Genomic DNA, 25,764 nt, shown 5'->3' with positions numbered 1-25,764 from the left:
CAGTTTTGGAGATAGTTTGCTGCTGGTCACTTACTGGTATTGGCAGCTTCATCTCTGTTCAGGGTTTCATTCTTAGCATTTCCAATGCACCCGTGTGTGCCACACCATGTCATAGCTGCTCACCTAGGCTGCCACCTCCTCCCATGCCCTCTTGATGAGGTGCGGTGGCCTCCTCCTTCCATCTCTGAGGACAAGGGTTTCCCTCCTGGCAGCCACCTCCTCCAAGAGGGCAGCAAGGCACTCATCAGAAAAGAGGTGGGGGGGGGGCATCGCAGGCGGCAGACCATTTCCCAGCCCCTCCCAGGCCCGCCAACCACACCCGCCTGGCGACATCAAAATCCTTCCATTTTGTAAAAGAAAACATAAGTCTTGAGGGACATGATTCTAACGCCTTGTAGATGGTGGACAGGCTTTTGGGAGTCAGGAGGTGAGTCACGTGCTACAAGATTCTGCACTCCTGACCTGCTCTTGTAGCCAAAAGATTAATTTTTACTTGTGTGAAGTAACAGATAATGTTGATGAGGGGAATGCGGTGGATGTTGTCTATATGGCAGTTAAGGAAGTGTTTGACAAAGTACCATTTAAAAGATTGGTTAACAAAACTGAGGCTCATGGCATAGGAGGATCAGTGTCAACTTGGATAAAAATAATTAGCTTAAGGACAGAAAACAGTGAATCGTGATAAACGGTTATTTTTCAGATTGGAGGATGGTAGACAGTGAGTGTTTCCCAAGGGTCAGTGCTAGGACTACTGCTTTTACAATATATATAAATGATTTGGATATTGGAATACAGAGTAACATTTCAAAATGTTCTGATGATACCAAACCTGGAGAAGTGGCAAACAGTATGGATGATACAAAGCAACCATGACAGAACATAGATAGGCTGGCAGAATGGGCAGACAAGTGGCAGACATAATTTAATACAGAGAGGTGTGAGGTGATGCATTTTGACTGAAGGGATAGGAAGAGGCAATATAAACTGAATGGTACAGTTCTAAAGAATGCATAGGAATGGGAGGAAGATCTTTGAAGGTGGTAGGACATATTGATTAATTAGCAAAGCAAATGGGACCTTGGATTTTGTAAATAGGTCTTTGTCGGCAACATTCACGGACAGGCCAAGTGTCTTGTATGCAGAATTGAAGAGACCAAGAATGGCTTGCAAATCTGGTGCAGAGTGGGCAACAACACTGCCGTCATCTGCAAACTGTAGATCATGTGTACCTAAAGTTATGTTTAGTTTTGGCATGGAGGAGACTGACATTGAAGAATTTTCCATCTAGGCAGTATTTAATACGCACACCAGAGAGCAGTTGGTCTTTGATGAGGTGATGTCAGGTAGGTTGTAAATAGTATGGGAGCTATCACGTAACATTGCTTGACACCGGAAGGAGCTGTTTCAGATCTCTCACGCACTGCAGTTGCTAACATAGCATCAGGAAGCAACTGCTGGATTCTGATGAAGATTTTTGGATGTCCAAATCTTTGGAGCAAAACCCACAGAACATCACAACTTACTGAGTCAAATGCTTTGGTCAGGTCAATGAATGCAATGAAGAGTTCCTGGCCTTGTTCTCGACATTTGTCTTGGATTTGTCAAGTCCTATTTTCTCAACTCTCAAATAGCCAGAGTTCCAGAGAGGACAAAGAAAACACTACAGAGACTCTCTAAAGCTCTCCTTGAAGTGCGGAAGCATTGGCATTAAAGACTGGGAGGAGCTTGCTACCCATCATTCAAAGTGACGACAACATGTTCATCAAGTTGCATCATGCTTTGAGTCTGGATGTCTTAATGATGAGGCAGAACTGCTGCAGAAAACAAAAGAAAAGGAAGCAAATCTTGTACTCCAGATCTCACTACCATGTGGGATGTCCTGCCCCAGGTGCTCAAAGATATGTGGGTCAAGAATCGGCCTGTTCAGTCACATGAAGACCCATGGCAGAAATCTGTGACCCTGAACAGACAGTATCCTCGAATGAAGGGACAGCCGACAATGATGATGATGATTCAGTACAAAAACAGGGAATTTATGATGAACTTTTATAAATCTCTGCTTTGGTGACAACACGAGTATTGCGCCCAGTTCTGGTGACCAGACTTTAGGAAGGATGTGAGGGTCCTTGAGAAGGTGCAGAGGAGATTTATCAGAATGGTTCCAGGGTTGAAAGATTTTAGTTTCAAGGTGAGAGTGGAGAAGCTGGGATTGTTCTCCTTGGAGCCAAGGAGATTGAGGAGAGATTTAATAGAGGTGGACAAGATCACGACAAGTTTAGGTAAGGTAGATAAAAAAAAACAATTCCCATTAGCTGATGGTACAAGGACCAGAAGAGACAAATTTAAGCTTTTGGGCAGGAGTTGCCGGGTGAATGTGAGGGAGAACTATTTTACACAGTGAGTGGTAATAACCTGGGACACACTGCTGACAAAGGTGGTGGAAGCAGAGATGGTGAGTGATTTCAAAAAGAAGATGGATGGGCCCTTGATTGAAATAAACTTGCAGGGTTTAGGGGATACAGCAGGAGAATAGAACTGACTAGATTGCTTTACAGAGTACTGGCATGGACTTGATGAGCAGGATGACCTCCTTCTGTGCTGTAATGACTCTGGGAGAACATAGATCTCACAATGGATAGACTCATCAAAAAGTGCTTGAAACAGAGACTATTCAGAGGGGTACCTACAAATAAGAGATGGTTCATGCATAGTCAGGGTATATTCCCTCAAAAGGGAAAGGTAGGATAAAAAATCCAGAGCAACCTGATGACAACAGTGATAGAAATGAGATAAAGAAGAAAAAGTGTGCCTATGACAGATGTCAGGTAGAAAATACAATTGAGAACCAGGCTGAATATAAAAGGTTCAGAGGGAAGGTGAAAAAGCAAATAAGAGATGCAAAGTGGGAGTATGAAAGGAGACTGGCAGCTAACATAAAAGGGAATCCCAAAGTCTTATATAGGGGTAAATATAGCAAAAGGATGGTAAAAGGAGGAATAGAGCCAATTAAGGGCCAAAAAGGGGATTTACAGGTGGAGACAATGGGCACAGCTGAGGGATTAAATAATTTGCATTTGTTTTTACCAAGAAAGAAGGTGCTATCCAGGTAATGGTGAAAGAGGAGTTAAATCAGGCTCTGGAGGGTTTACAATTGATAAGGAGGAAGTATTTGATAGGCTACCTGTACATTGATAAGGCACTGGGACCAGATGAGATGCATCCAAGGGTACCAAGGGAAGTGAGGGTGGAAATTGCAGAGGCACTGGCCGTAATTTTCTAGTCTTCCTTAGGCACAGGGATGGTGTCAGAGGGCTGGAGAATTGTAAATGTTCAAAATATTCACAAACCTTTGTTAAAAAAAGGTCTAAAGATAAGCCCAGCAACTACAGGCCAGTCAGTTTCACTTCGGCAGTGGAGAAACTTTTAGAACCAATAATTTGGGAAAAAATTAATAGCCACATGGACAAATTAAGGAAAGCCAATATGGATTTCATAAAGGAAAATCATATTTAACTAGCTTGGAGTTTTTTGAAGAGGTAACAGAGAAGGTTGGTGATGCTGTTGATGTGGTGTAAATGGACAAATAAAGGAACATAAACAAGTTGGTGGAATGGGCAGAGAGGTGGCAGACGAAATTCAATGCAGAGAAATGTGAAGTGAATGATTTTGAGGGGAAGAATATGGAGAGACAATATAAAATAAAGGGTACAATTCTAAAGGACATGCAGGAGCAGAGGGACCAAGGTGTTTATGTACATAAGTCATTGAAGGTGACAGCGCAATTAAAAAAGCATACAGTATCCCAGGCTTTATTAATTGGGGCATGGAGTACAAGAGCAAGGAGGTTATGTTGAACTTGTGTAAGAGACTATCTGGCCTCAGCTGGAGTATCATGTCCAGTTCTGTACACTGCACTTTCGGAAGGATGTGAAGGCATTAGAGAGATTGTTGAAAACATTCACGAGAATTGTTCCAGGGATGAGGAACTTCAGCTATGAAGATAGATTGTTGAAGCTGCGAATGTTTTTCTCAGAAAAGAGAAGGCAGAGAGGTGATTTGATAGAGGTATTCAAAATTACAAGGGGCCTGGACAGAGTAGGGAGAAACAGTTCCCACTCATGAAAGGATCAAGAACGAGAGGGCACAGATTAAAGCAATTGGCAAAAGAAGCAAAAGCAATTTGAGAAAAAACTTTTTCAGACAACAAGTGGTTCAGGTTTGGAATGCACTGCCCGACAGTGTGGTGGAAGCAGGTTCAATCACAGCATTCAAAAGGGAATTAGACTGTTATCTGAAAAGGAAGTATGTGCAGTATTAAGGGGAGAATGGCACTAAGTGAATTGCTGATTGGGAGAGCCGATGCAGAGACAATGGGCTGAATGGCCTCCTTCTGCACTTTAGACAATTCTGTGATCCCAACACCCTCCCCACCTTAATCAGACAACATTCAAATTGGCAGATACGCTAGCAAGGTGGCACTTTCAACATCATACCACAGGGAAAGTGACCTTCCACAAACATCCTGTGGAGAAGTTTACAAAGTGAATAAGCATTTTTACATGTGAGTTTATAGCTGTTCATAACTCAGCGTGTCAGTTAACAGGATCAGAATGTCCCTATTGGCAGAAGCAGACCTTGGGAGAATGATAATGAAGAGCATGAATTCTGATTTCCTAAATACCAGTCATTTCTCTTTGAATCTGGGTGCTGTGCCAGTGCTGAATTGTTTACTGTGCAAAGACATTTACCACAAGACCATGTTCAGGAGCAGCTGGTTCTGACCCAGCTCTGTTCTAAAATAATCCCAGAACCTCAGCCAAATCCCATCGGGAATGTACTGAGAGGAATTAGCAGCCCATTAGAAGCTGCTATCTGACCTGGAAACTGCTACTTTGGTTTGTACATTACATGAGCTGCGATGCCAGGTTCAAACTTGCTCCCTCCATAGAGCTCTGCCTCAGACTCTCTTTGCCACACTGTGACTCCTCTCTCCCAACTACTCCAGCAAATGCTGTCCTTACACCTTGCCCCTGCCATATTTCAGTCACATGACGTAGGCCTAACCATTAACTCTCCCAAGCAGCCACTCAGCGTTCCAGCACATTGTTAGACCTCAGGCAGTAGAGCACTAAGCTCGATTCTGAGCCTGATCCCGATTTGAATCCTGATCCCAACTTCATCCTGAAATTGAGCCTGATCCCAAGCTCAAGTCATAGCTCAGCTCTGAGCCCGATCCTGTTTTCAGTCACAAATCCGAGCCTGATCTTGAGCCTGGTGCAAAGTCAGATATTGGGCCCAATCCCTGGCACAATCCCAATTCTAATTTTGATCCTGAGCCCAATCCAAGGCCTGATCTCATTCCAGAGCCTAGGCCGACATGGGGTTAACTCTGATCAGAATCCACCTAACTCGTTCCTGTCCTTCACCTCTCCTGTCTAACCCCAGCACTGAGGTGCAGAGGTTAATTGCAATTCCCCTATTGGTGCTCTGGCATATCTTGGTCTACTCAACATCTGGGCCTTCCTAGCCTGTTCAGCTCACTTGTCCTTACGAGTCAATTTACCAGCAGAATCACATGCTTTGGGTGGCCCTCATGTTGACACAACAACTCAAGAGCTAATTGACCAGGTTCGTTGTTCAATGTTTGAGCAGAGGTATAGTGTTGGGGCACAGTGCTAAATGTGAATAGTTCACGTCCTCAGAATTTCTCAAGTGCTTTACAACCAATGAAGTAGATTGAAGTGTAGCCACTTTAGTAATGAAGAGAAACATGACAGCCAATTTGTTCAAGCACCTCGCACAAACAGCAATGCACTAATGTATTTTTGGTGTTGGTTGGGGAGTTAGGTATTGGTCCAGGCACCAGGAAGAACTCCCTGCTGTTTTTCGAATAAATCCTTCTGACCATATGTCCATCTGAGAGGGCATATGGGACCTCAACTTAACATCCCATCAGAAAGCTGGCACCTCTGACTCCCTCAGTACTGCACTAGAGTGTCAGCCTGGATTACGTGTCTCTTTCCCTATATGGCTCCCTCCTTTTATCCATTTCTCTCTCTCTCTTTCTTTCCATTCTGATTCTGTTGTTCTTTGCTCCCTCCAGCTGTCCCTGTGCCCCAGTGAAGATTGGAACCATTGGAACAGCCCCTCTGGACAGGTGAGGCTTCAATATTTTCTACAATACTGAATCCTCCCCCAGATTCACTTTTGACACGATAAGTGTGGAGAAACAAACAGTCCCCAGGAATTTAATATTGGAAGAATTGACATTTATCTCTCACTTGATCTCATCTCCAGGGTGTCACACAGTACATCATAACCAAAAGATTTATTTTAAGTAAAGGCATTGCATGTGGTAGGAATGGCCATCCCAACAATCATTAAGGCAGTGATTGACCATAGGTCATTGAAGAGGCTGCATAGCATTTTTCCACTGAGTGCAGCAATTACTGACCTCTCCAAGCAACAACCAGCTGAACAGCAGTCAGGAATTCATGGCTGAGGATTGTGAGCACTACTTAAAACCATGCCCAGATTTCACCATTCACTTGCTGCTGGAGATCAACTGAAGAGGATATTTAAGACATTTCAGGAGACTTTCTGCGACATTTTGTCAAGACTTCACTGACATTCTATCAACATTCATTTGCAAATTTTCTAAAGATTTCAGCCAAAAAGAGTGCGTGCTGTGCTCCTCCACTTGTTGGAGGCCTTGCAGAAGTCACCAAAGAAAAAGGGAATGGTTGATCGTGGGGATCTTGCTAGGAGCCCCTTTATTCTAGGGGAGGAATGGGAAGAGGGGATGCAGCCAGGCTGGTCTGCACTAGCTGCTACAGGACATGGAGACAAGAGAGCTCCATTTATGGTGACTTGCCACATGCTACCCAATCTGTACTATCAGACCTTTAAAACTTTGTAAAATTCCCCTCAGTCTCTATCAATCAGAACCTTTGACAGTCCATGTCTCTGTCATTCAATCTCTCTGTCAGGAGGAGAAGGGAGGGGACAAGGAAGATGAGGGTCACTGGGAGATCACCATAGAGTCCTGGGTGGATGGCCCACACCAAGGAGGAACCCAGGTCACCACCAAATTGGAGACCACTTCTGAGAGACATCTGCACCATCAGACATTGCAGCACTGCTACCATACCTTCGAAATGGAGGGTCCATCACACAGTCCAGCATCTGTACTGAATCCTGTTAACACTTTCCCCATGAATATCACAATAAAACCATTGATTGTACCCACTACACAATTACCATCATCACTCTCTATATACATACAAACTATGTAACAAAACATTTACAAAGATTAAACTGTTCGGCCCACGCACTGACCCTTAGTGACTTTCTAGAAGTGCTTTGCCTAGTCCGGTGTTTCTACAAAGTGCAGCACCAGTCACAGCAGCAGCTCAGATGGGTGCCCCGCTAAGAATCTGAAGAGTCCTCCTCCTGGGATCTCCTTGAGAGGCCCTGGGCTGTGGTAGTCCCTTCTCAGACTGCACCATCCCAGCATGGGCTTCAGCAGCCTGGTCACCCAGCTGACAGGCAATAGAGGGGGATGGAGGGGGTAGAGGGAGCAGGAATGCTGCCATCCTGAGAGACCATGAGGTGCCAGCTCCATGATTCCCACACCATGACCTCGGGACCTCTGTTCAGCCAGGCCCGTGATCTGCTAGAGGACAGACGTGTGGGAATTGGAGACATTCTTTCAGCCCCTTTGAATGGAGGAGGCCAGCTCCAGCATGGTAGCTCCCTGAGCTTCTACTGCAGCTGCTCCCCGATCCATGGAAGCTGCGTTGACTGGAAACTGTGACCTCAGTCATCAGAAGCTGCACTATGTCGGGTTCACAGGTCACAGGCCGGACTCGAGCAGCCTCTCCCACTTAAGAGGGGGGATTCCAGATCAGCCACAGGCTACGGAGGAGGCAGGTCCTCCACCCTCCTCAACCCGACCCTCCATCCTCCTCAACCCTCTATCCTCTGACTCAACCCCCATCCTTCCTTGACACAACCCTCCATCCTCCTTGGCACAACCCTCCATCCTCCTCAACTATACCCTCCATCTTTCTCGACACCACCCTCCACCCTCTTCAACATCACACTCCAAACTCCTCGACATGACCCTCCATCCTCCTCAACTAGATCCTCCTTCCTCGACATGACCCTCCATCCTCCTCCTCCTCCATCTTTCTTGACCCACCCTCCATCTTCCTCGACACAACCCTCCATCCTCTTAAACATCACCCTCCATCCTCCTTGACACCACCCTCTATCCTCCTAAACTATACCCTCCTTCATCGGCACAACCCTCCATCCTCCTCGACACGACCTTCCATCCTCCTCAACATAACCCACCATCTACTTCGACATGACTCTCCTTTCTCAACACATCCCTTTATCTTCAACTTGCCCCTGTATCCTCGACATGACACTCCATCCTCGACGCGACCTGTCAGTTTTCAAACAGACCCTCCACTGCAGCAAGCATTCAGTTTAAAGCACCTGTCCCCACCTTCTCCAGAAGCTTGGTTCTGCAAGGTTCTCACCTGATTCCTATACAGGAGGATTACTATGATGCCTTGCCACCTGGTTAGATGGATCCTGTGGTGTCCCTATTACTTTGTGTGGCTGCTGCCCACAAGGTGCGTTCCACTGTGTGGACCCTGTTCTAAGCTAATCTCTAATTGTGTATGTTGCTCTCTGAGCTGGATCCTGTGGCAGTGGGAGTCATTGACATAGTGTACGCACCCTCCCTCCCCTCCTTTTCTTCTTCTGGTTGGGGTGGGGGAGGGGGAGGCGAAGTGGCTGTTGCTCTTCCTGAACCTGTTTCACAGGGCGAGGTGTATCTTCCTCCTGGGAAGCTGTGATGCTGACGCCCGGGTGGGGAGGGGGAAGGGGGGAGCAGGATTTAGGGTGAAACACATGTACCCCCTGAGGAGATGGAGTGTAATGAGACCATATGGAGTTGGAAGTGAGGAGAGGTTGGGGCATTAGGGATCAGGAATAGTTGTGACTCTGCCAGGAAGCTCCAATGGCCTCATACCTTCAATGAGATGCCCCTGGCTCTGTCTGTGGCCACAGGGTCTCCAGCTCCCCTTCTAATTATGGCCAGCCCTACCCCCCACAAGACAGCTCCTGCTGCCATTCATTATGTGCTATCTTTCCCTGGAAATGAAAGAGTGGTGATTGTAAATGAAGTTCTATGTTTGTGTGTGTATATGTGTGTGTGTGTGCATGTGTGTGTGTGTGTCTGTTTTTTGTGTGTGCCTGTGTATGTGTTCTGCTTCATTTCTTTGAAGTCTATGAGAGCTGCCTGAGGTGTGGAGATCCCTAATGCTCCAACCTCTCATTTCCAAGCTCCATTTGGTCTCATTTCACTCCATCTCCTCAGTGGGTACATGTGTTTCACCCTAAATGACTCTCACTGTCATAGGAATGCTTCTATTTGGAGAGAAACCAGCATATTTCTTCTCCATGATTCCCACACCAGTTCCTCGACCAGCATTCTCAAGGTGCCTTAAATCCAATGCTTGATGCAGTGGAGAGTTTGTCTGAAAACTGATAGGTTGTGTTGAGGATGGAGGGTAGTGTCAAGGATGGAGGGTCATGTCGAGGATAGAGGGGCAGGTCGAAGATAGAGGGATGTCTTGAGGATTTAGAGTTTGGTGACGGACTGGGAAGGATGCAGTATTGTATGATGTTTGAATGTCACTATATATTAAATGGGAGACCTGGTGTGTGAATGTCAGTGTATATTAGATGGGGGATGAAGTGTGTTGAGGTATCAATGATTGTTGTGATACAGTTAATGAGCAGTGTGATTAGAAGATGGATTTTTACCTTGACCACTTCCAATTATTTCATTAACTTTCTTGTACCACAGAACACAGGTTTAAGTAACTGGCAAAAGAACCAGAACCAGTGGCAAGATTTCCAGCATCCAGAGCAATGTCCTGGGAACAGTGCTCCTGGCTATCACCTCTTCAGTGATATCTTCCCAGGTCGTCTGCACTAGTTCTGTCTATGCCCCGCAGCAGCACCCCCCCCCCCCCCGGCCCACCCACCCCCCCCCCCCCCCCCCCCCCACCCCCCGGCCCCCAACCACTCAGCCTGGACATAGAGGATATCCATCCTCTTGTCTGCCTCCTCCACCAGGATCTCCTGTCCCACATCAAAGAACCTGAATGCCCTCTCTCAGCCCTGATACATCCTCCATCATTGATTATCAAGGATACTGAGGGAAGTGAGAGTGTAAATTGTCAAGGCACTGGCCATAATTTTCCAGACTTTCTTAGACTCAGGGGTGATGCCAGAGGACTGGAGAATTGCAAATGTTGGTTCAAAAAAAGGGTGTAAAGATAAGCCCAGCAACTACAGACCAATCAATTTAACTTAGTGGTGGGAAAAATTCTAGATACAATAATTCAGGACAAATTAATAGTCATATGGACAAATGTGGGTTAATTAAGAAAAGCCAATATGGAATTCTTAAAGGAAAATCATGTTTAATTAACTTGGTGTTTTTTGAGGAGGTAACAGAGAGGGTTGATGAGGGCAATGTTGTTGATGTGGTGTACATGGACTTCAAAAAGCCTTTTGACACAGTGCCTCACAACAGACTTGTGAACAAAGTTATAATTCATGGAATAAAAGGGGTGGTAGCAACATGGACAGGAAATTGGCTTGAGTGACATGAAATAGAGGGTAGTGGTTAGTTCTGAAGAGTCATATTGGGCTCGAAACATTAACTCAAAACATTAACTCTGTTTATCTTTCCACAGATGCTGCCAATCTTGCAGAGTTTTTTCTGCACTATCTGTTTTTATTTCACATCTCCACCATCTGCAGTGTTTTGCTTTTATATTTGAGAGTAGTGGTTAATGGATGTTTTCTGGGCTGGAGAAAGGTTTGTAGGGGAGTTCCCAGGGGTCAGTATTGGGACTCTTGCTCTTCCTGATATATGTTAATGACCTAGACCTTGGTGTAAAGGGCACAATTTCAAAATTTGTAGATGATATGAAACTTGGAAGCATTGTGAACAGTGAGGAGGATCATGTAGAATTTCAATAGGACCTAGACAAGTTTGTGGAATGGGCAGACAATTGGCAGATGAAGTTCAATGCAGAGAAATGTGAAGTGATTCATTTTGGTAGGAAGAACATGGGCAGACAATGTAAAATAAAAAGTACAACTAAAGGGTGTGCAGGAGCAGAGAGACCTGGGTGCATATGTGCATAAGTCATTGAAGGTGGCAGGACAGGTAGAGAGCGCAGTTAATAAAGCATACAGTATCCTAGGCTTTAATAATAGGAGCATAGAGTAAAAGAGCAAGGAGGTTATGTTGAACTTGTGTGAGGCACTAGTTTGACCCCAGCTGGAGTATTGCTTCTAGTTCTGGGCGCCACTTTTAGGAAAGATGTGAAGGCGTTAAAGAGAATGCTGAAAAGATTCAGGAGTATGGCTCCTGGGATGAGGAACTTCAGTTATGAAGATAAATTGGAGAAGTGCAAACTGTTTTCCTTGGAGGAGAGAAGGCTGAGGGGAGATTTGTTGGAAGTGTTCAAAATCATGAGGGGCCTGGACAGAGTAGATAGAGAGAAACGGTTCCCATTGGTTAAAGGATCTAGAACAAGAGGGCACAGATTGAAAGTAATTGGCAAAAAAGAAAGTGATATGAGGAAAAGTGTTATGAGGAAAATACTTTTGCACACAGCAAGTGGTTAGGGTTTGGAATGCACTGCCTTAGAGTGTGTTGGAGGCAGGTTCAATTGAAGCATTCAAAAGGGAATTAGACTTATCTGAAAATTAAGAATGTGCAAGGTTACAGGGAGAAAACATTGGATTGGCTCAAAGGTGAATGGGACAAAGCAGCCACCTGATTGGCACCCCTTCCAAAAACATTCACTCCCTCCACTACCGACACACAGTGGCAGCAGTGTGTACCATCTACAAGATGCACTGCAGGAACTCACCAAGGCTCCTTAGACAGCACCTTCCAAACCCATGACCACTACCACCTAGAAGGACAAGGGCAGCAGATAGATGGGAACACCACCACCTGGAAGTTCCACTCCAAGTCACTCACCATCCTGACTTGGAAATATATCAGCCATTCTTTCACTGTCGCTGGGTCAAAATTCTGGAACTCCCTTCCTAACAGCACTGTGGGTGTACCTACACCACATGGACTGCAACGGTTCAAGAAGACAGCTCACTGCCACCTTCTCAAGGACAATTAGGGATGGACAATAAATATTGGCCCAGCCAGCGAAGCCCACATCCCGTGAATAAATTTTAAAGAAGCGAATTGCTCATTCAGAGAGCTGGTACAGACACAATGGGCCGAATGGCCTCCTGCACTGAAATAATTCTGTGATTCTAATTCTCTCCCAGCCAATAGTCTCCACACCTTCAGTGGAAGTGCATGTATGAAAGCTCCAAACTCAATTCCTTCAATTTCTTCTAATCAGTGCTTGAGTGCCAAATGTCCAGGTCTTTGTTTTAGATTCTCCAGGCATGTTCCTATCATGGCAAGAACCAATTTGCCCCAGAACTGTGGGCTACAACCAGACTTTTAAACAGATATGTCTTCTTAGCACAGCACCCATTTAGTACCTGTTTCACCTTTTGCCCAAAATCACCTTCAGTGTTCTGTATAAACAGGAGGAGCATTGCAATGTTCAGAATAAACAGGCGGACACTCTTGTGTCTTCTGTAAACAGACAAACCCTCCCCTATAAAGAGGTGGAACATCACTATTTCCCCTATTTATAGATGAATGGAACCCCACATATATAGGTAGATCCTCAACCGGTTCCCCACGAAGTGGTGGATCACAGAATTGTCTGAAGCCTAGGAGGCCATTCGGCCCATTGCATCTGCACCAACTCTCCCAATGAGCAATTCACCTCGTGCCATTCTCTTCCCTTCACCCCATAATCCTGCACATTCTTCCTTTCCAAATAGCAGTCTAATTCCCCTTTGACTGCTTCAATTGACCCTGTCTCTACCACACTCTCAGGCAGTGCATTACAGACCCGAACCACTTGCTTTCTCATATCATTTTTGCTTCATTTGCCAATTACTTTAAATCTGTGCCCTCTCATTCTCAGTCATTTCATGAGTGGGGACAGCTTTTCCCTATCTACTCTGTCCAAGCCTCTTATGAATTTAAAAATCTCGATCATATTTCCTTCTAATCTTCTCTTCAAGAAAAACAGTCCCAACTTCTCCAATCTTTCTTCATAACAGAAGTTCCTCATCCCTGGAACCATTCTCCTGAATCTTTTCTGCATTCTCTCTAATGCCTTCACATCTTTCCTAAAATGCGGTGCCCAGAACTGGACACAATGCTCTAGTTGAGGCCGAACTAGTGTCTTACACAAGTTCAACATAACCTCCTCACTCTTGTTCCCAATGCCCCTATTAATAAAGCCCTGGATGCAGTATGCTTTATTAACCACTCTCTCAGCCTGTCACTGCTTGTTTGTCCCTACAACCACACCAACCCCCTCCACTTCTCTCTCTCTCTCTTGCCCCCACCTCCCCCCCCCCCCACCACACACCTTAAACCAGCTTATATTTCACGTCTTTCTTGGACTCACTCAAGTTCTGTCGAAGGGTCATGAGGACTCGAAACGTCAACTCTTTTCTTCTCCGCCGATGCTGCCAGACCTGCTGAGTTTTTCCAGGTAATTCTGTTTTGGTTTTGGATTTCCAGCATCCGCAGTTTTTTTGTTTTTATCTCTCAGCCTGTCCTGTCACCTTCAATGATTTATGCATATAGACACCCAGGTCCCTCTGCTCCTGCACCCCCTTTCTTTTATATTGTCCCTTCGTGTTCTTCCTATCAAAATGAATCACTTCACATTTCTCTGCATTAAATTTCATCTGCTACCTGTCTGCCCATTCCACCAAGCTGTCTATGCCCTTTTGGATTTCTGCACTCTCCTCCTCAGTTCACAATGATGCCTCACTGTGTTGCCTACAGAAAGCTCCATTCTTATGTCTCTTATGAAGAGGTCCACCTCTCACTATGCCCATTATAAATAGATGTGCCAAAAGGCAGCATTTTCCCCTCTAACTGTCCTCCATGGGCCTCAGACCCGGTTGTTCTGGGGGAGTGGATTTAAAGGGACGCCACGTGAGCATGTGACAAGCCTATACTCAATCTTGAGCATCTCAACACCACCATCATAGCCTGCAGCTTTGTGAAGCAGAAGGGGCCCCTTTAAGAAGAGAGCTAAGAGTGTGCAACCTGACCTGTGTTCGTTTCAGCTGGCTCATTGTAAGATTCCATCTCGATATGTTTAGGCCTGACCTGTATTTTTTTTTGTTCATCACAGATGCGTTTAACGTCATTGCCCTCGTGCCTCGTAGACTTGAAGGACAGACTCCAGCTGTCCTCTGTGCTGAACTCAGCTGAAATTTAGTTAACATTTATTGAAAGCTTTATGTATCTGTGAATCCCACTGTAAGCCGCACAGCGGGTAAATTTTCCTTTCCTTCGTATGTCTCTTCCCCTGAAATAATAATATTTGAAATCATGTGTGACATTAGTAGAGGAGTGACATTGAAACTTGACACTGTGCAAATAAAAACTATACACAGGTCTGTACGTGTGGTTATTTCATTAAAAAAACTGCTCACAACACATATTTGGCAGAGGCTGGACAGTAAAGTAGGTCAGACAACAACAACTTGCATTTATATAACACCTTTAGCATAATAACATATCCCAAAGAAATCACAGGGACAATTTTCACACAAAATTTGATGCTGAGCTACAGAAGTATTAGGGCAGATAACCAAAAGTTTGGTCAAAGAGGTAGGTTTTAAGGAGTGTCCTAAAGGAGTTGAGAACAGAAACGTAGAGAGGTTTAGGGAGGGAATTCAAGAGCTTAGGTCCTTGACACTGAAGACACGGCTGCCAGTGGTGAAACAAGGAAACAGGATTTTCAAGAAGCTGGAACTGGAGAAGCGCAGAGATCTCAGAGGGCTATGGGGATGAAGGAGGTTCATTATTTATTTATTCATTCATAGGGTGTGGGCTTCGCTGGCTGGGCCAGCAGTTTTATTGTCCTCCCCGAGTTGCCCTTGAGAAGGTGGTGGTGAGCTACCTTCTTGAACCACTGCAGTCCTTGTGGTGTAGATACACCCACAGTGCTGTTAGAGAGGGAGATAAGTTTGGAAAAGATTATGCAATCAAGAATTGTGGAATTTAAAATTGATGTAATGCTGAACTGGAAGCTAGTTTCCATTAAGTGATCACAGAGGCAATGGGTGAACAGAACTTGGAGTCATTTCTTTCACACTCTGGGACTGTGTCCTGTGAAGAGTTGAAAAGTGAATAGTTCAGCCATGTTCAGCCAATGCAGAAACAGTGGGTCAGAAGGCCTGCCTCCACACGGTAACTTTTCAAAGTAAGACTGCATCTGTACCTACACCCAGACTGGTCCATACCGACGTCCTGACCAGGTCTGTACTCAAACCCTGACCAGGCCTGTACCCACACCCAGACTTGGTCTGTACCCACACCCAGACCCGGTCCGTACCCACACCCAGACCCGGTCCGTACCCACACCCAGACCCGGTCCGTACCTACACCCTGGCCAGATCCATACCCATGCCCTGACCCGGTCTGTACTCACACCCTGATCAGGTCTGTATCCACACCCAGAACCAGTCCGTACCCACACCCAGAACCAGTCCGTACCCACACCCAGAACCAGTCTGTACCCACACCCTGACCAGGTCTGTACCCACACCCTGACCAGGTCTGTACCCATACCCTGACCAGGTCTGTACCCACACCCTGACCAGGTCTGTACCCACACCCTGACCAGGTCTGTACTCACACCCTGACCAGGTCTGTACTCACACCCGGACCAGATCTGTACTCACACCCGGACCAGGTCTGTACTCACACCTGGACCAGGTCTGTACTCACATCCACACCCAGTCTGTATCCACACCCGACCCAGTCCATACCCACACCCAGACCAGGCCTGTACCCATACCCAGACCCGGTATGTACTCACACCCTGACCAGGTATGTACTCACACCCTGACCAGGCCTGTACCCACACACAGACCTGTCTGTACCCACACACAGACCAGGTCTGTACTCACATCCTGATCAGCTCTGTATCCACACCCGGACCCGGTCCATACCCACATCCACACCCAGTCTGTATCCACACCCAGACCCGATCCATACCCACTCCCTGACCAGACCTGTACTCACACCCTGTTCAGGTCTGTACCCACACCCTGGTCAGGTCTGTACCCAGACCCTGACCAGTTTTGTACCCACATCCTGACCAGGTTTGTACCCACACCCTGATGAGGTCAGTACTCACACCCTGACCAGGTCAGTACCCACACCCTGACCAGGTCTGTACCCATACCCTGACCAGGTCTATACCCACACCCTGACCAGGTCTGTACCCACACCCTGACCCGGTCCATACCCACGCCCTGACCAGGACTGTACTCACACCCTGATCAGGTCTGTATCCACATCCAGACCCAGTCCATACCCCCACCCAGAACCAGTCTGTACCCACACCCTGACCAGCTCTGTACCCAGACCCAGACCGGGTATGTACCCACACCCTGACCCGGTCTGTACCCACAGACAGACCTGTCTGTACCCACACCCTGACCAGGTGTGTACCCACACCCAGACCTGATCTGTACCCACACCCAGACCTGATCTGTACCCACACTCAGACCTGATCTGTACCCACACCCAGACCCGATCTGTAGCCACACCCAGACCTGTCTGTACCCACACCCTCGCTAGGTCTGCAACCACACCCAGAATGGTTCTGTACACACCCAGACCCAGTCCAACCAACACCCAGGCAGGGTCTGTAACCACACCCAGATCCATCTGGACCCACACTCAGACCCGGTCTGTACCCACACCCTGACCAGGTCTGTACCCACACCCTGACCTAGTCTGTACCCACACCCTGACCTAGTCTGTACCCACACCCAGACCCAGTCTGTACCCACACCCAGACCCAGTCTGTACCCACACCCAGACCCAGACTCTACCCACACCCAGAACTGGTCCATACCCACAGACAGACCCGTCTGGGCCCACAGACAGACCCGTCTGTGCGCACACCCAGTTGGGTCCATACACACACCCATACCCAGTCTCTACCCACACCCTGGCACATTTGGGCCCACACTCGGATCCAGAATGTACCCAGAACCAGATATGGTCTGTACCCACACCCTGAACCGCCTGGATCCACACAGATCCAGGCTGTACCCACACCCAGATCCAATCTGTACCCACACACCGATGGGCTCCATACCCCCAACTGGACAGGGTCTGTACTCACACCCAGAGAGAGTCTGTACGTACACCCAGACCTGGTCTGTACCCACACAGTCCATGTCTATACACAGACCCGGTCTGTACCACATGCAAGCTCAGTCAGTACCCACACACAAAGCGGAATGTACCACACCCAGACCAGGTTTGTATCCACAACCAAACCAGGTCTGTACCCACACCCAGAACCAGTTTTCACCCATATACAGACCCTGCCAGTATCCACACCTGACCAGGTCTATACCCACACCCATACCCTGACAGTACACACACCCAGACCTACACTGTACCCACATGCAGACCCAGTCTGTGTCCACAGCTAGACAGGGTGTGTACCCAATACCCAGGCCCTGTCTGTACCCACCCGCAGATAGGGTCTGTACCCAGGCCTAATCTGTACCCACACGCCGATGGGTTCGGTACCCAAACCCAGACAGATTCTGTATCCATACCAGGCAGGTTCTATAGTCACACCCAGACAAAGTGTACCCACACCCAGACCCGGTCTGTACCCACACACAGAAAGGGCCTGTACCCACACCCAGAGAGAATCTGTACCCACGACCAAACCCGGTCTGTACCTACACCCAGACCCAGTCAGTAACCACTCCCAGACCCGGTCTGTACCCACACCCACACTGTGCCTGTACCCACACCAGGACCTGGTCTGCACCTACAACAAGACCAATTCTGTACACAAACACAGGCAGGGTCTGTACCACACCCAGCCCCAGCCTGTACCACCCGCAGACCCAGCCTGTACCCACACACAAGCAGGGTCTCTACCCACACCCTGACAGAATCTGTACCCACACCCAAATCTGGTCAGTAACCACTCCCAGACCCGATCTGTACCGACGCCCAGACCCAGTTTGTACCCACACGCAGACCCGGTCTCTGCTGATACCCAGGAACGTCTGGAGCCATACTCAGGCCGAGTCTGTACCCACACCTGACCAGGTCTATACCCACACACAGACACATCTGGACCCATACTCAGAACTAGTCTGTTCCACACCCAGACCCAGTCTGTGCGCACACGCAGGCGAAGTCTGTACCACTCCGGGGCCTGGTCTATACCCACACAAACACCCTGACTGTACGCACACCCAGACCCAGTCTGTACCCACATGCAAATGGTCTCTGTGCCCTCCAGCAGACAGGGTCTGTACCCACAGCCATAGTGTCTACCACACTCAGACCTAGTCTGTACCCACATGCCAGTGGGCTCAGTATCCACACCCAGACAGGTTCTGTATCCATAGCTGGCAGGGTCTGTAGTCACACCCAGACAGAGTGTGCCCACACCCAGATCCGGCCCATAACCAGACCCAGGTGCAGCCTGTACCAAGATCCAGACCTGATCTATACCCAAACCAAGACCTGGTCTGTACTCACACTCAGTCCGGGCTTGTACCCATACCGAGACCCGGTCTGTACCCACACTCAGTCCAGGTCTGTACCCATACCAAGACCCAGTCTGTAGCCACATCGAGACCTGGTTTGTACCCACACCCAGTTCAGGTTTGTACGCACACCCAGACATGTCTGGACCCACAACCAGGCCCAGTCTGTACTATCACACAGGCAGGGTCTATACCCAAACCCATTACTGTCTGGGCCCAAACTCAGATCCGGGCTGTACCCACACCCAGACCCAGTCTATACCCACACCCAGACAGGGTCTTTCCCAAACCAGACCTGGTCTGTACATGAACTGAGACAGAGTCTGCACCCAAACCAAGAGCCAGTCTGTACCCACACCCAGACCCAGTCTGTACCTACACCCAGGCCCATGCTGTACCCCCACCCAGAACTGGTGCATACCCACGCCCACACCCTGTCTGTACCCACATGCAGACCCAGTTTGTGTCCACACCCAGGCCCAGATGTACTACATCCAAACTCAGTCTGTACCCACATGCCGATGGGCTCTGTACCCACACCCAAACAGGGTCTGTACACACACCCAGGCAAAGTCTGTACCCACACCCAGGCAGCATCGGTACCCAGGCCCCAGGCCCGGTCTACACCCATACCCAGTCCAGGTCTGTAACCACACACAGACCCGGTCTGTAACCAGACCCAGAAATGTCTGGACCCATACCCAGACCTTGTTGGTACCCACACCCAGACTTGGACTGTACCCACTCCAAGACCCGGTCTATAACTACACCAAGATCAAGCCTGTACACACACGCAGACAGGGTCTCGATCACACTGAGACCAGTCTATGCCAACACCCACACCCAGACTGGTTCTGTACCCACAACCAGACCCGGTCTGTACCCACACCTAGACAGGGTCTGCACCCAGGGTCTGTGCTCAAATCCAGCCTGGGTCTCTATCCCAAAGCCTGTCTGTACTCAGCCAGACTGGTTCTGTACCCACCCCCAGACCCAGTCTGTACCCACACCCAGATGCTGTCTTTACCCACACACAGACAGGGTCTCAAACCATGGCCAGGCCCGGCCTGTACCCACACCCCAACAGGGTCAGTACCCAAACCAAGTCCAGGTCTGTACCCACAATAAGACCCGGTCAGTACCCACACCCAAACAGGGTCTGTACCCACACCGAGATCCGGTCTGAACCCACACTATGACCCAGCCTGTACACACAAAACCTGGTCTGTACACACAAGACCTAGTCCGTACATACAACAAGACCCGGTCCGTACACACAACAAGACCCGATCCGTACACACAAGACCCGGTCCGTACACACAACAAGACCTGGTCCGTACACACAAGACCCGGTCCGTACACACAACAAGACCCGGTCCGTACACACAACAAGACCCGGTCCGTACACACAGCAAGACCCGGTCTGTACACACAGCAAGACCCGGTCCGTACACACAGCAAGACCCGGCCCGTACACACAGCAAGACCCGGCCCGTACACACAGCAAGACCCAGCCTGTACACACAGCAAGACCCGGCCTGTACACACACCCAGGCCAGGTCTGTACCCTTACCCAGATAGGGTCTGTACACACACCCAGTCTGGGTTTGCAACCACACAGAGACCCAGACACAGACACGTCTGGACCCATACTCAGACTGAGTCTGTACCCACACCCAGACCTGATCTATACCCACGCCCAGCCTGGTGCGTACGCACACCCAGACCCGGTCAGTACCCACACCAAGACCCAGCCTGTACCTATACTAAGGCCAAGTCTGTACACACACACAGACAGGGTCTCTACCACACTGAGTCCTGGTCTGTACCCACACCCACGCCCTGTCTGTACCCACACACAGACCCAGTCTGTACGAACGGCAGACTGGGCTGTATCCATACCCAGACCCGGCCCGTAATTAGACCCAGGTGCAACATGTATCAAGATCCAGACCCGATCTATACCCACACCAACACCCTGTCTGTACCCACATGCAGACCCAGTCTGTATATACACCCAGACAGGGTGTGTACCCAATACCCAGGCCCTGTCTGTATCCACCCGCAGACAAGGCACACCCAGACAGGTCTGTATCCATAACAGGCAGGGTCTGTAGTCATACCCAGACAGAGTGTATCCATACCCAGACCCGGTCTCTACCCACACACAGAAAGGGTCTGTACCCACACCCAGAGAGATCCTGTACCCATGACCAAACCCGGTCTGTACCCACACCCAAAACCGGTCTATACCCACACCGAGACACGGTCTGTACCCACATCCATTCCGGGTCTGTACCCAAACCCAGAACCAATCTATACCCACACTGAGACCCGGTCTGTACCCACACCAAGTTCCGGTCTGTACCCACACCCGGTCTGGGTCTGTACCCACACTGAGACCCGGTCTGTATACTCATCCCGACCCAGTCTATACACAAACCCAGGCATGTCTGGACACATACTCAGACCAAGTCTGTACCCACACCCTGACTGGGGCTGTACCCATGACCAAGCCCAGTCTGTACCCACACCCAGACCCAGTCTGTACCCACACCAGGACCAAGTCTGTATTCAAGTACAGGCAGGGTCTGTACCACACCAAGACCTGGTCTATACCCACACCCACACCCTGCCTGTATGCACACCCGGACCCAGCCTGTACCTCACCCAGACTCAGTCCATACCCACACCCAGACCGGGTCTGTAACCAGACCCAGATGCAGCCTATACCCAGATCCAGACCCGATCTATACCCACACCAAGACCCAGTTTGTACCACAACAAGTCCCTGTCTGTATTCACTCCCAAGCCAGACCTGTACCCACACCCAGGACTACCTGGACCCACACTGAGATCCGGTCTGTACCCACACCCAGTTCCCATCTGTAGCCCCGCATAGACAGGGTTTATACCCACAACCAGAGAGGGTCTGTACACACACCCAGAAACAGTCTGTGTCCTCACCCAGCCCAGTCTGTACCCACAAACAGACACATTCTGCACCCACACACACGGACCCAGCCTGTACCCACACCCAGACCTGATCTGTACCCACAGCCAGACCAGGTCTGTACCCACAGCCAGACCAGGTCTGTGCCGACACCCAAACCCAGTCTGTCCCCATACCCTGACAGGGCCTGTACCCACAGCCAGACCCAACCCGTACCCATACCCAGGGCATGTCTGTATCCACATGCAATCCCGGACTGTACCCATGCCAAGATAGGGTTTGTACACACACCCAGATGTGGTCTGTGCCCACACACAGGCCCAATCTGTACCCACACCCAAGCCAAGTCTGCACCCACACTCAGGCAGGCTATGTACTCACACCCAGACAGTCTGTACCACACCCAGACCCACTCTGCACCCACATCCTGAGCAGGTCTGTACCCACACCCAGACTGTACCTACATCAAGACAGGGTCTATAAACACACCCAGACCCAGTCTGTGCCCACACCAAGACAGGGTCTGTACACACACCCAGACCCAGTCTGTGCCCACATCCAGGCCCGCTCTGCACCCACACACAAGCAAGTTTTGACCTGGATCCAAAACTATATTTGTACCAAGATTAGACTCACATTCATTCACTGACTGTAATTGGACATGTAGCTGGACTGGTACACCCAAGTGATGTAAACAGTTAAATTAACTAGCTGTCTGAAGTGGCCATGAACAGAACATTGATGTTCATAATTTGATAATTTAGTCGGACAGTGGATCTGATAGTTTTAGTTTTCAAACCCAAAAACCAGATAAACTCAATATCACATAAAAAAGATATTTGTATAAAGGTACAGGGAAAACAGTTAACAAACATTAATTCAACATAAGCTCATAAAAATGACATAGATCTAAGTGCCGACATTGTTCCTAATAACAACTACAGGGATTACAGAGGTTAGACTTCTTTTAATCCTGAGGCACTGCAACATGGAATAGCAGAAAACTGAACAGACATTTAAAGAGCCAATACATGAAGCACAGAGGAGAGATTGTTTGTCAGTTCCTCCAATCCTGTTTTCTGACAATGTTTGCCATGTATTTTCAATTTCTTTTTCTAAATTTGTTCTTACTCTTCATAAATGGCAAGATGTTTGAATGGCCCATTTACAATTCCATATTAACAAAGGAATTTTAAAATAACAACTTTGCAACAACTGTTTGTACATAAGGGCTAATATAAACTGCTCGGCCTCCTGCACAATTTCTCCACTCCCTCTCTGTTGAATAAAGGATGGGGTGTAATGTCATAGAACACATAGGAAGAGGACACTGAGAGACTTATCAAAACTCACAGTAAATTTCTAAGTTGCTAAATAATTAGAATCCTATTTCTAAAACTCCCAAACCATCTTTACACCTCTAACATTCTCCATTTTTGCTCTTGGTTTTAAGGCAGTCCCTTGTGGCAATGATTATTTAAAATGTTATGAGTGCTTAGTGCAAGTTAGAATGTAGAAAAATGAAAGAAAAACTTCCAATAAACTAAAAACTGGATGTAAATAATATAAAGAACTTAGACTAAGATATGTCAGATTGGACTATGTACTTGGGCTGCAGTATGTGGGAGCTTGTGGACAGTGAACACATCCACCGATGTCTCCATCTCAAGTCTTTCTGCCTCAGTCCTTGTGCTGGAATGCAAGTTGCTGGACAGTTTTCATGAGAATACAGTCACACCTTGTAGCGAGAGACAGGTTCAGAATGAGTCTGGTATGTTTGGTTGAGCACAGAGTAAAGGGAACCCAGGTAAGATAGAGAATAAGGATCCACTGAAACTAATCCTATTCACAGGTACAATGTGCTTACAACCTGTGAGGATAAGGATAAAGACTGTTGAAGGGACAGCCAGAAGAGGACATCTTGGTAGGAGGCTGTCCAAAGGTGAGAGGGTGGGGTTAAGAGGGTGGAGGAGGAGGTGAAGGAGGGACAATTTAATGTGGTAGTTTTAAGGGATTCAATAACTTAAGAGACAGATAGCATCCTTTGTAAGCAGGATTGAGAGTGCCACATGACCTGTTGCCTACCTGGTGCTAAGGGAACAGCTTAAAAGGATGCTGGAGAGGGAGGGGGTTGATCCAATTGGTGTGATCTATGCTGGGACCAATGATTGGATAGTACCAGGAACTAGAGGCTAAATTAAAGAAGAAGATTTCAGGGGTTATAATCTCTGGATTACTACCTGAACACATCAGCATAAGGATAAACAAGTTAGGAAAGTGAACACGTGACTGAAAGAGTGGGGTGGGAAAGAGGGGTCCCATTTCATGAGTCACTGGCGACAGTATTGGCTCAGGAAGGAACTGCACTATTGGGATGGGATCCACCTGAACTGGGTTGGGGTCCTAGTGGGAAGGTTAAATAGGCCAGTCATAAGAACTTTAAAATAGTAAAGGGGTGGGGGGAAAATCAAGTGGAAATGGTAGCATAAATAATGGTTCAAAAACAAATGAAAAGGAAGAGAGTAGAAAAACAGAAATTGAGTTTTATGCACTACAGTAAACGGAAAACTGAAAGCTATAAATTAAGAACGTTCTTAATAACATAAGAAATAGGAGCAGGAGTGGACCATAGGGTCTATTGAGCCTGCTCCACTATTCAATATGATCATGGCTGATCCTTAGCCTCAGCTCCACTTTCCCACCCATTTCCCATATCCCTTAATTCCCTAAGAGATCAAAAATCTGTCTATCTCAGCCTTAAATATATTCAACAATGGCTCATCCACAACCTGAGGTAGATAGTGGCAATTTCTCCAGACTAGTAATTCAGGAGTCCGGGATAGTGTTCTGGGGGACACTGGTTCAAATCCCACCATGACAGCTGCTGGAATTTAAGTTTAATTAATCAAATCTGAAATTGAAAACTAGTCTCAGTAATGGTGACTGTGGAACTATCATCAATTGTTGTAAGGAGAATATAGACCCAATTTATCAAGCCTCATATCGTAAGACAACCCTATCATCCCAGGGACCAACCTAGTGAACCTTCACTGTACCACCTCCAATGCAATTTCTTTAAATATAGAGACCAAAGTCCCATACAATACTGCAGATGTGGTCTCATCAAAACCCTGTACAATTGTAGCAAGACTTCTTTATTCTTGTACTTCAATCCCCATATAATAAAGGTCAACATGTCATTTGCCTTTCTAATTGCTTGCTGCACCTACATGCTAACTTTTATGTTCCTTGCATGAGTGCACCTTAGGCCCTGTGAACATCAACAATTACAAGTTTCATGCCTTTTAAAAAATATTCTCATGACCAAAGTCAATAATATCATATTTCCCCACGCCATAATCCATTTGCCATCTTGTTGCCCACTCACTTAACCTGTCGATGTCTCCTTGCAACCTCTTTGTGTTCTCCTCACAGCTTGCATTCTCACCTAGCTTTGTATGTTTAGTGAACTTAGGTACGTTACTCCCTGATTTTTCATCCCTATCATTAATATAGATTGTAAATTGCTGAGGTCCCAGCACTGATTCTTGTGACACTCCACTAGTACACAGTTTGCCAACTTGAAAATGGCCCATCCATCCCTACTCTCTGCTTCCTGCCTGTTAACCAATCCTCTATCCATGCTAATATATGTTATCCCCAAATCCATGAACACATGAGGGCAGGAGCCCTTGGAGTGGCGTGCCCCAATCAGGAAAGGGACTCAGTGATGGAAGTGAGCCCCCCTCTCCCCTGCCACTTTCGTGCATGAAGCTCAGGCAGTTTAACTTACCAGGCAGCTCTCTGTCCCTGACCTCCCCACTCCGGCCTCAAAATTGCAGCTGAGCAGGGAGTGGCCCTTAAATGGTTGAGGGAGAGAGCGTAGGTCATCCAGTGAAATTTATAGGCCCATCACCTGCAAATCTGCCAGCAGTTGCCATAAAATTCTGCCCATAGCGACAATACAATCAGTGCTGGGAACTAAAGATACCAGGTTCTGCAGAAACGATTGAGAATATGGTAAAGGTGGAGGAGTGGCCTTAGCAATT

At 47.7% G+C, this 25,764-nt stretch overlaps 1 protein-coding gene across 1 annotated transcript in view; it reads left to right on the top strand.

Moving 5' to 3' along the window:
- Positions 1–14,614, top strand: part of mybpha (myosin binding protein Ha) — an 86,563-nt gene extending 71,949 nt beyond the window's left edge. Inside the window, exons 10-11 of the mRNA XM_041196464.1 lie at positions 6,104–6,157; positions 14,349–14,614. Of these exons, the coding sequence (XP_041052398.1) occupies positions 6,104–6,123 (20 nt within the window). The 3' untranslated portion in view covers positions 6,124–6,157; positions 14,349–14,614. The remainder of the gene's footprint in view (positions 1–6,103; positions 6,158–14,348) is intronic.
- The last annotated feature ends 11,150 nt before the right edge of the window (positions 14,615–25,764 follow it).

The sequence above is a fragment of the Carcharodon carcharias genome, chromosome 9, assembly GCF_017639515.1.
Source record: "Carcharodon carcharias isolate sCarCar2 chromosome 9, sCarCar2.pri, whole genome shotgun sequence".
NCBI classification, from domain to species: domain Eukaryota; kingdom Metazoa; phylum Chordata; class Chondrichthyes; order Lamniformes; family Lamnidae; genus Carcharodon; species Carcharodon carcharias.
Note: the sequence above shows the minus strand (reverse complement) of the source record. Positions and strands in the feature narration are given on the sequence as shown.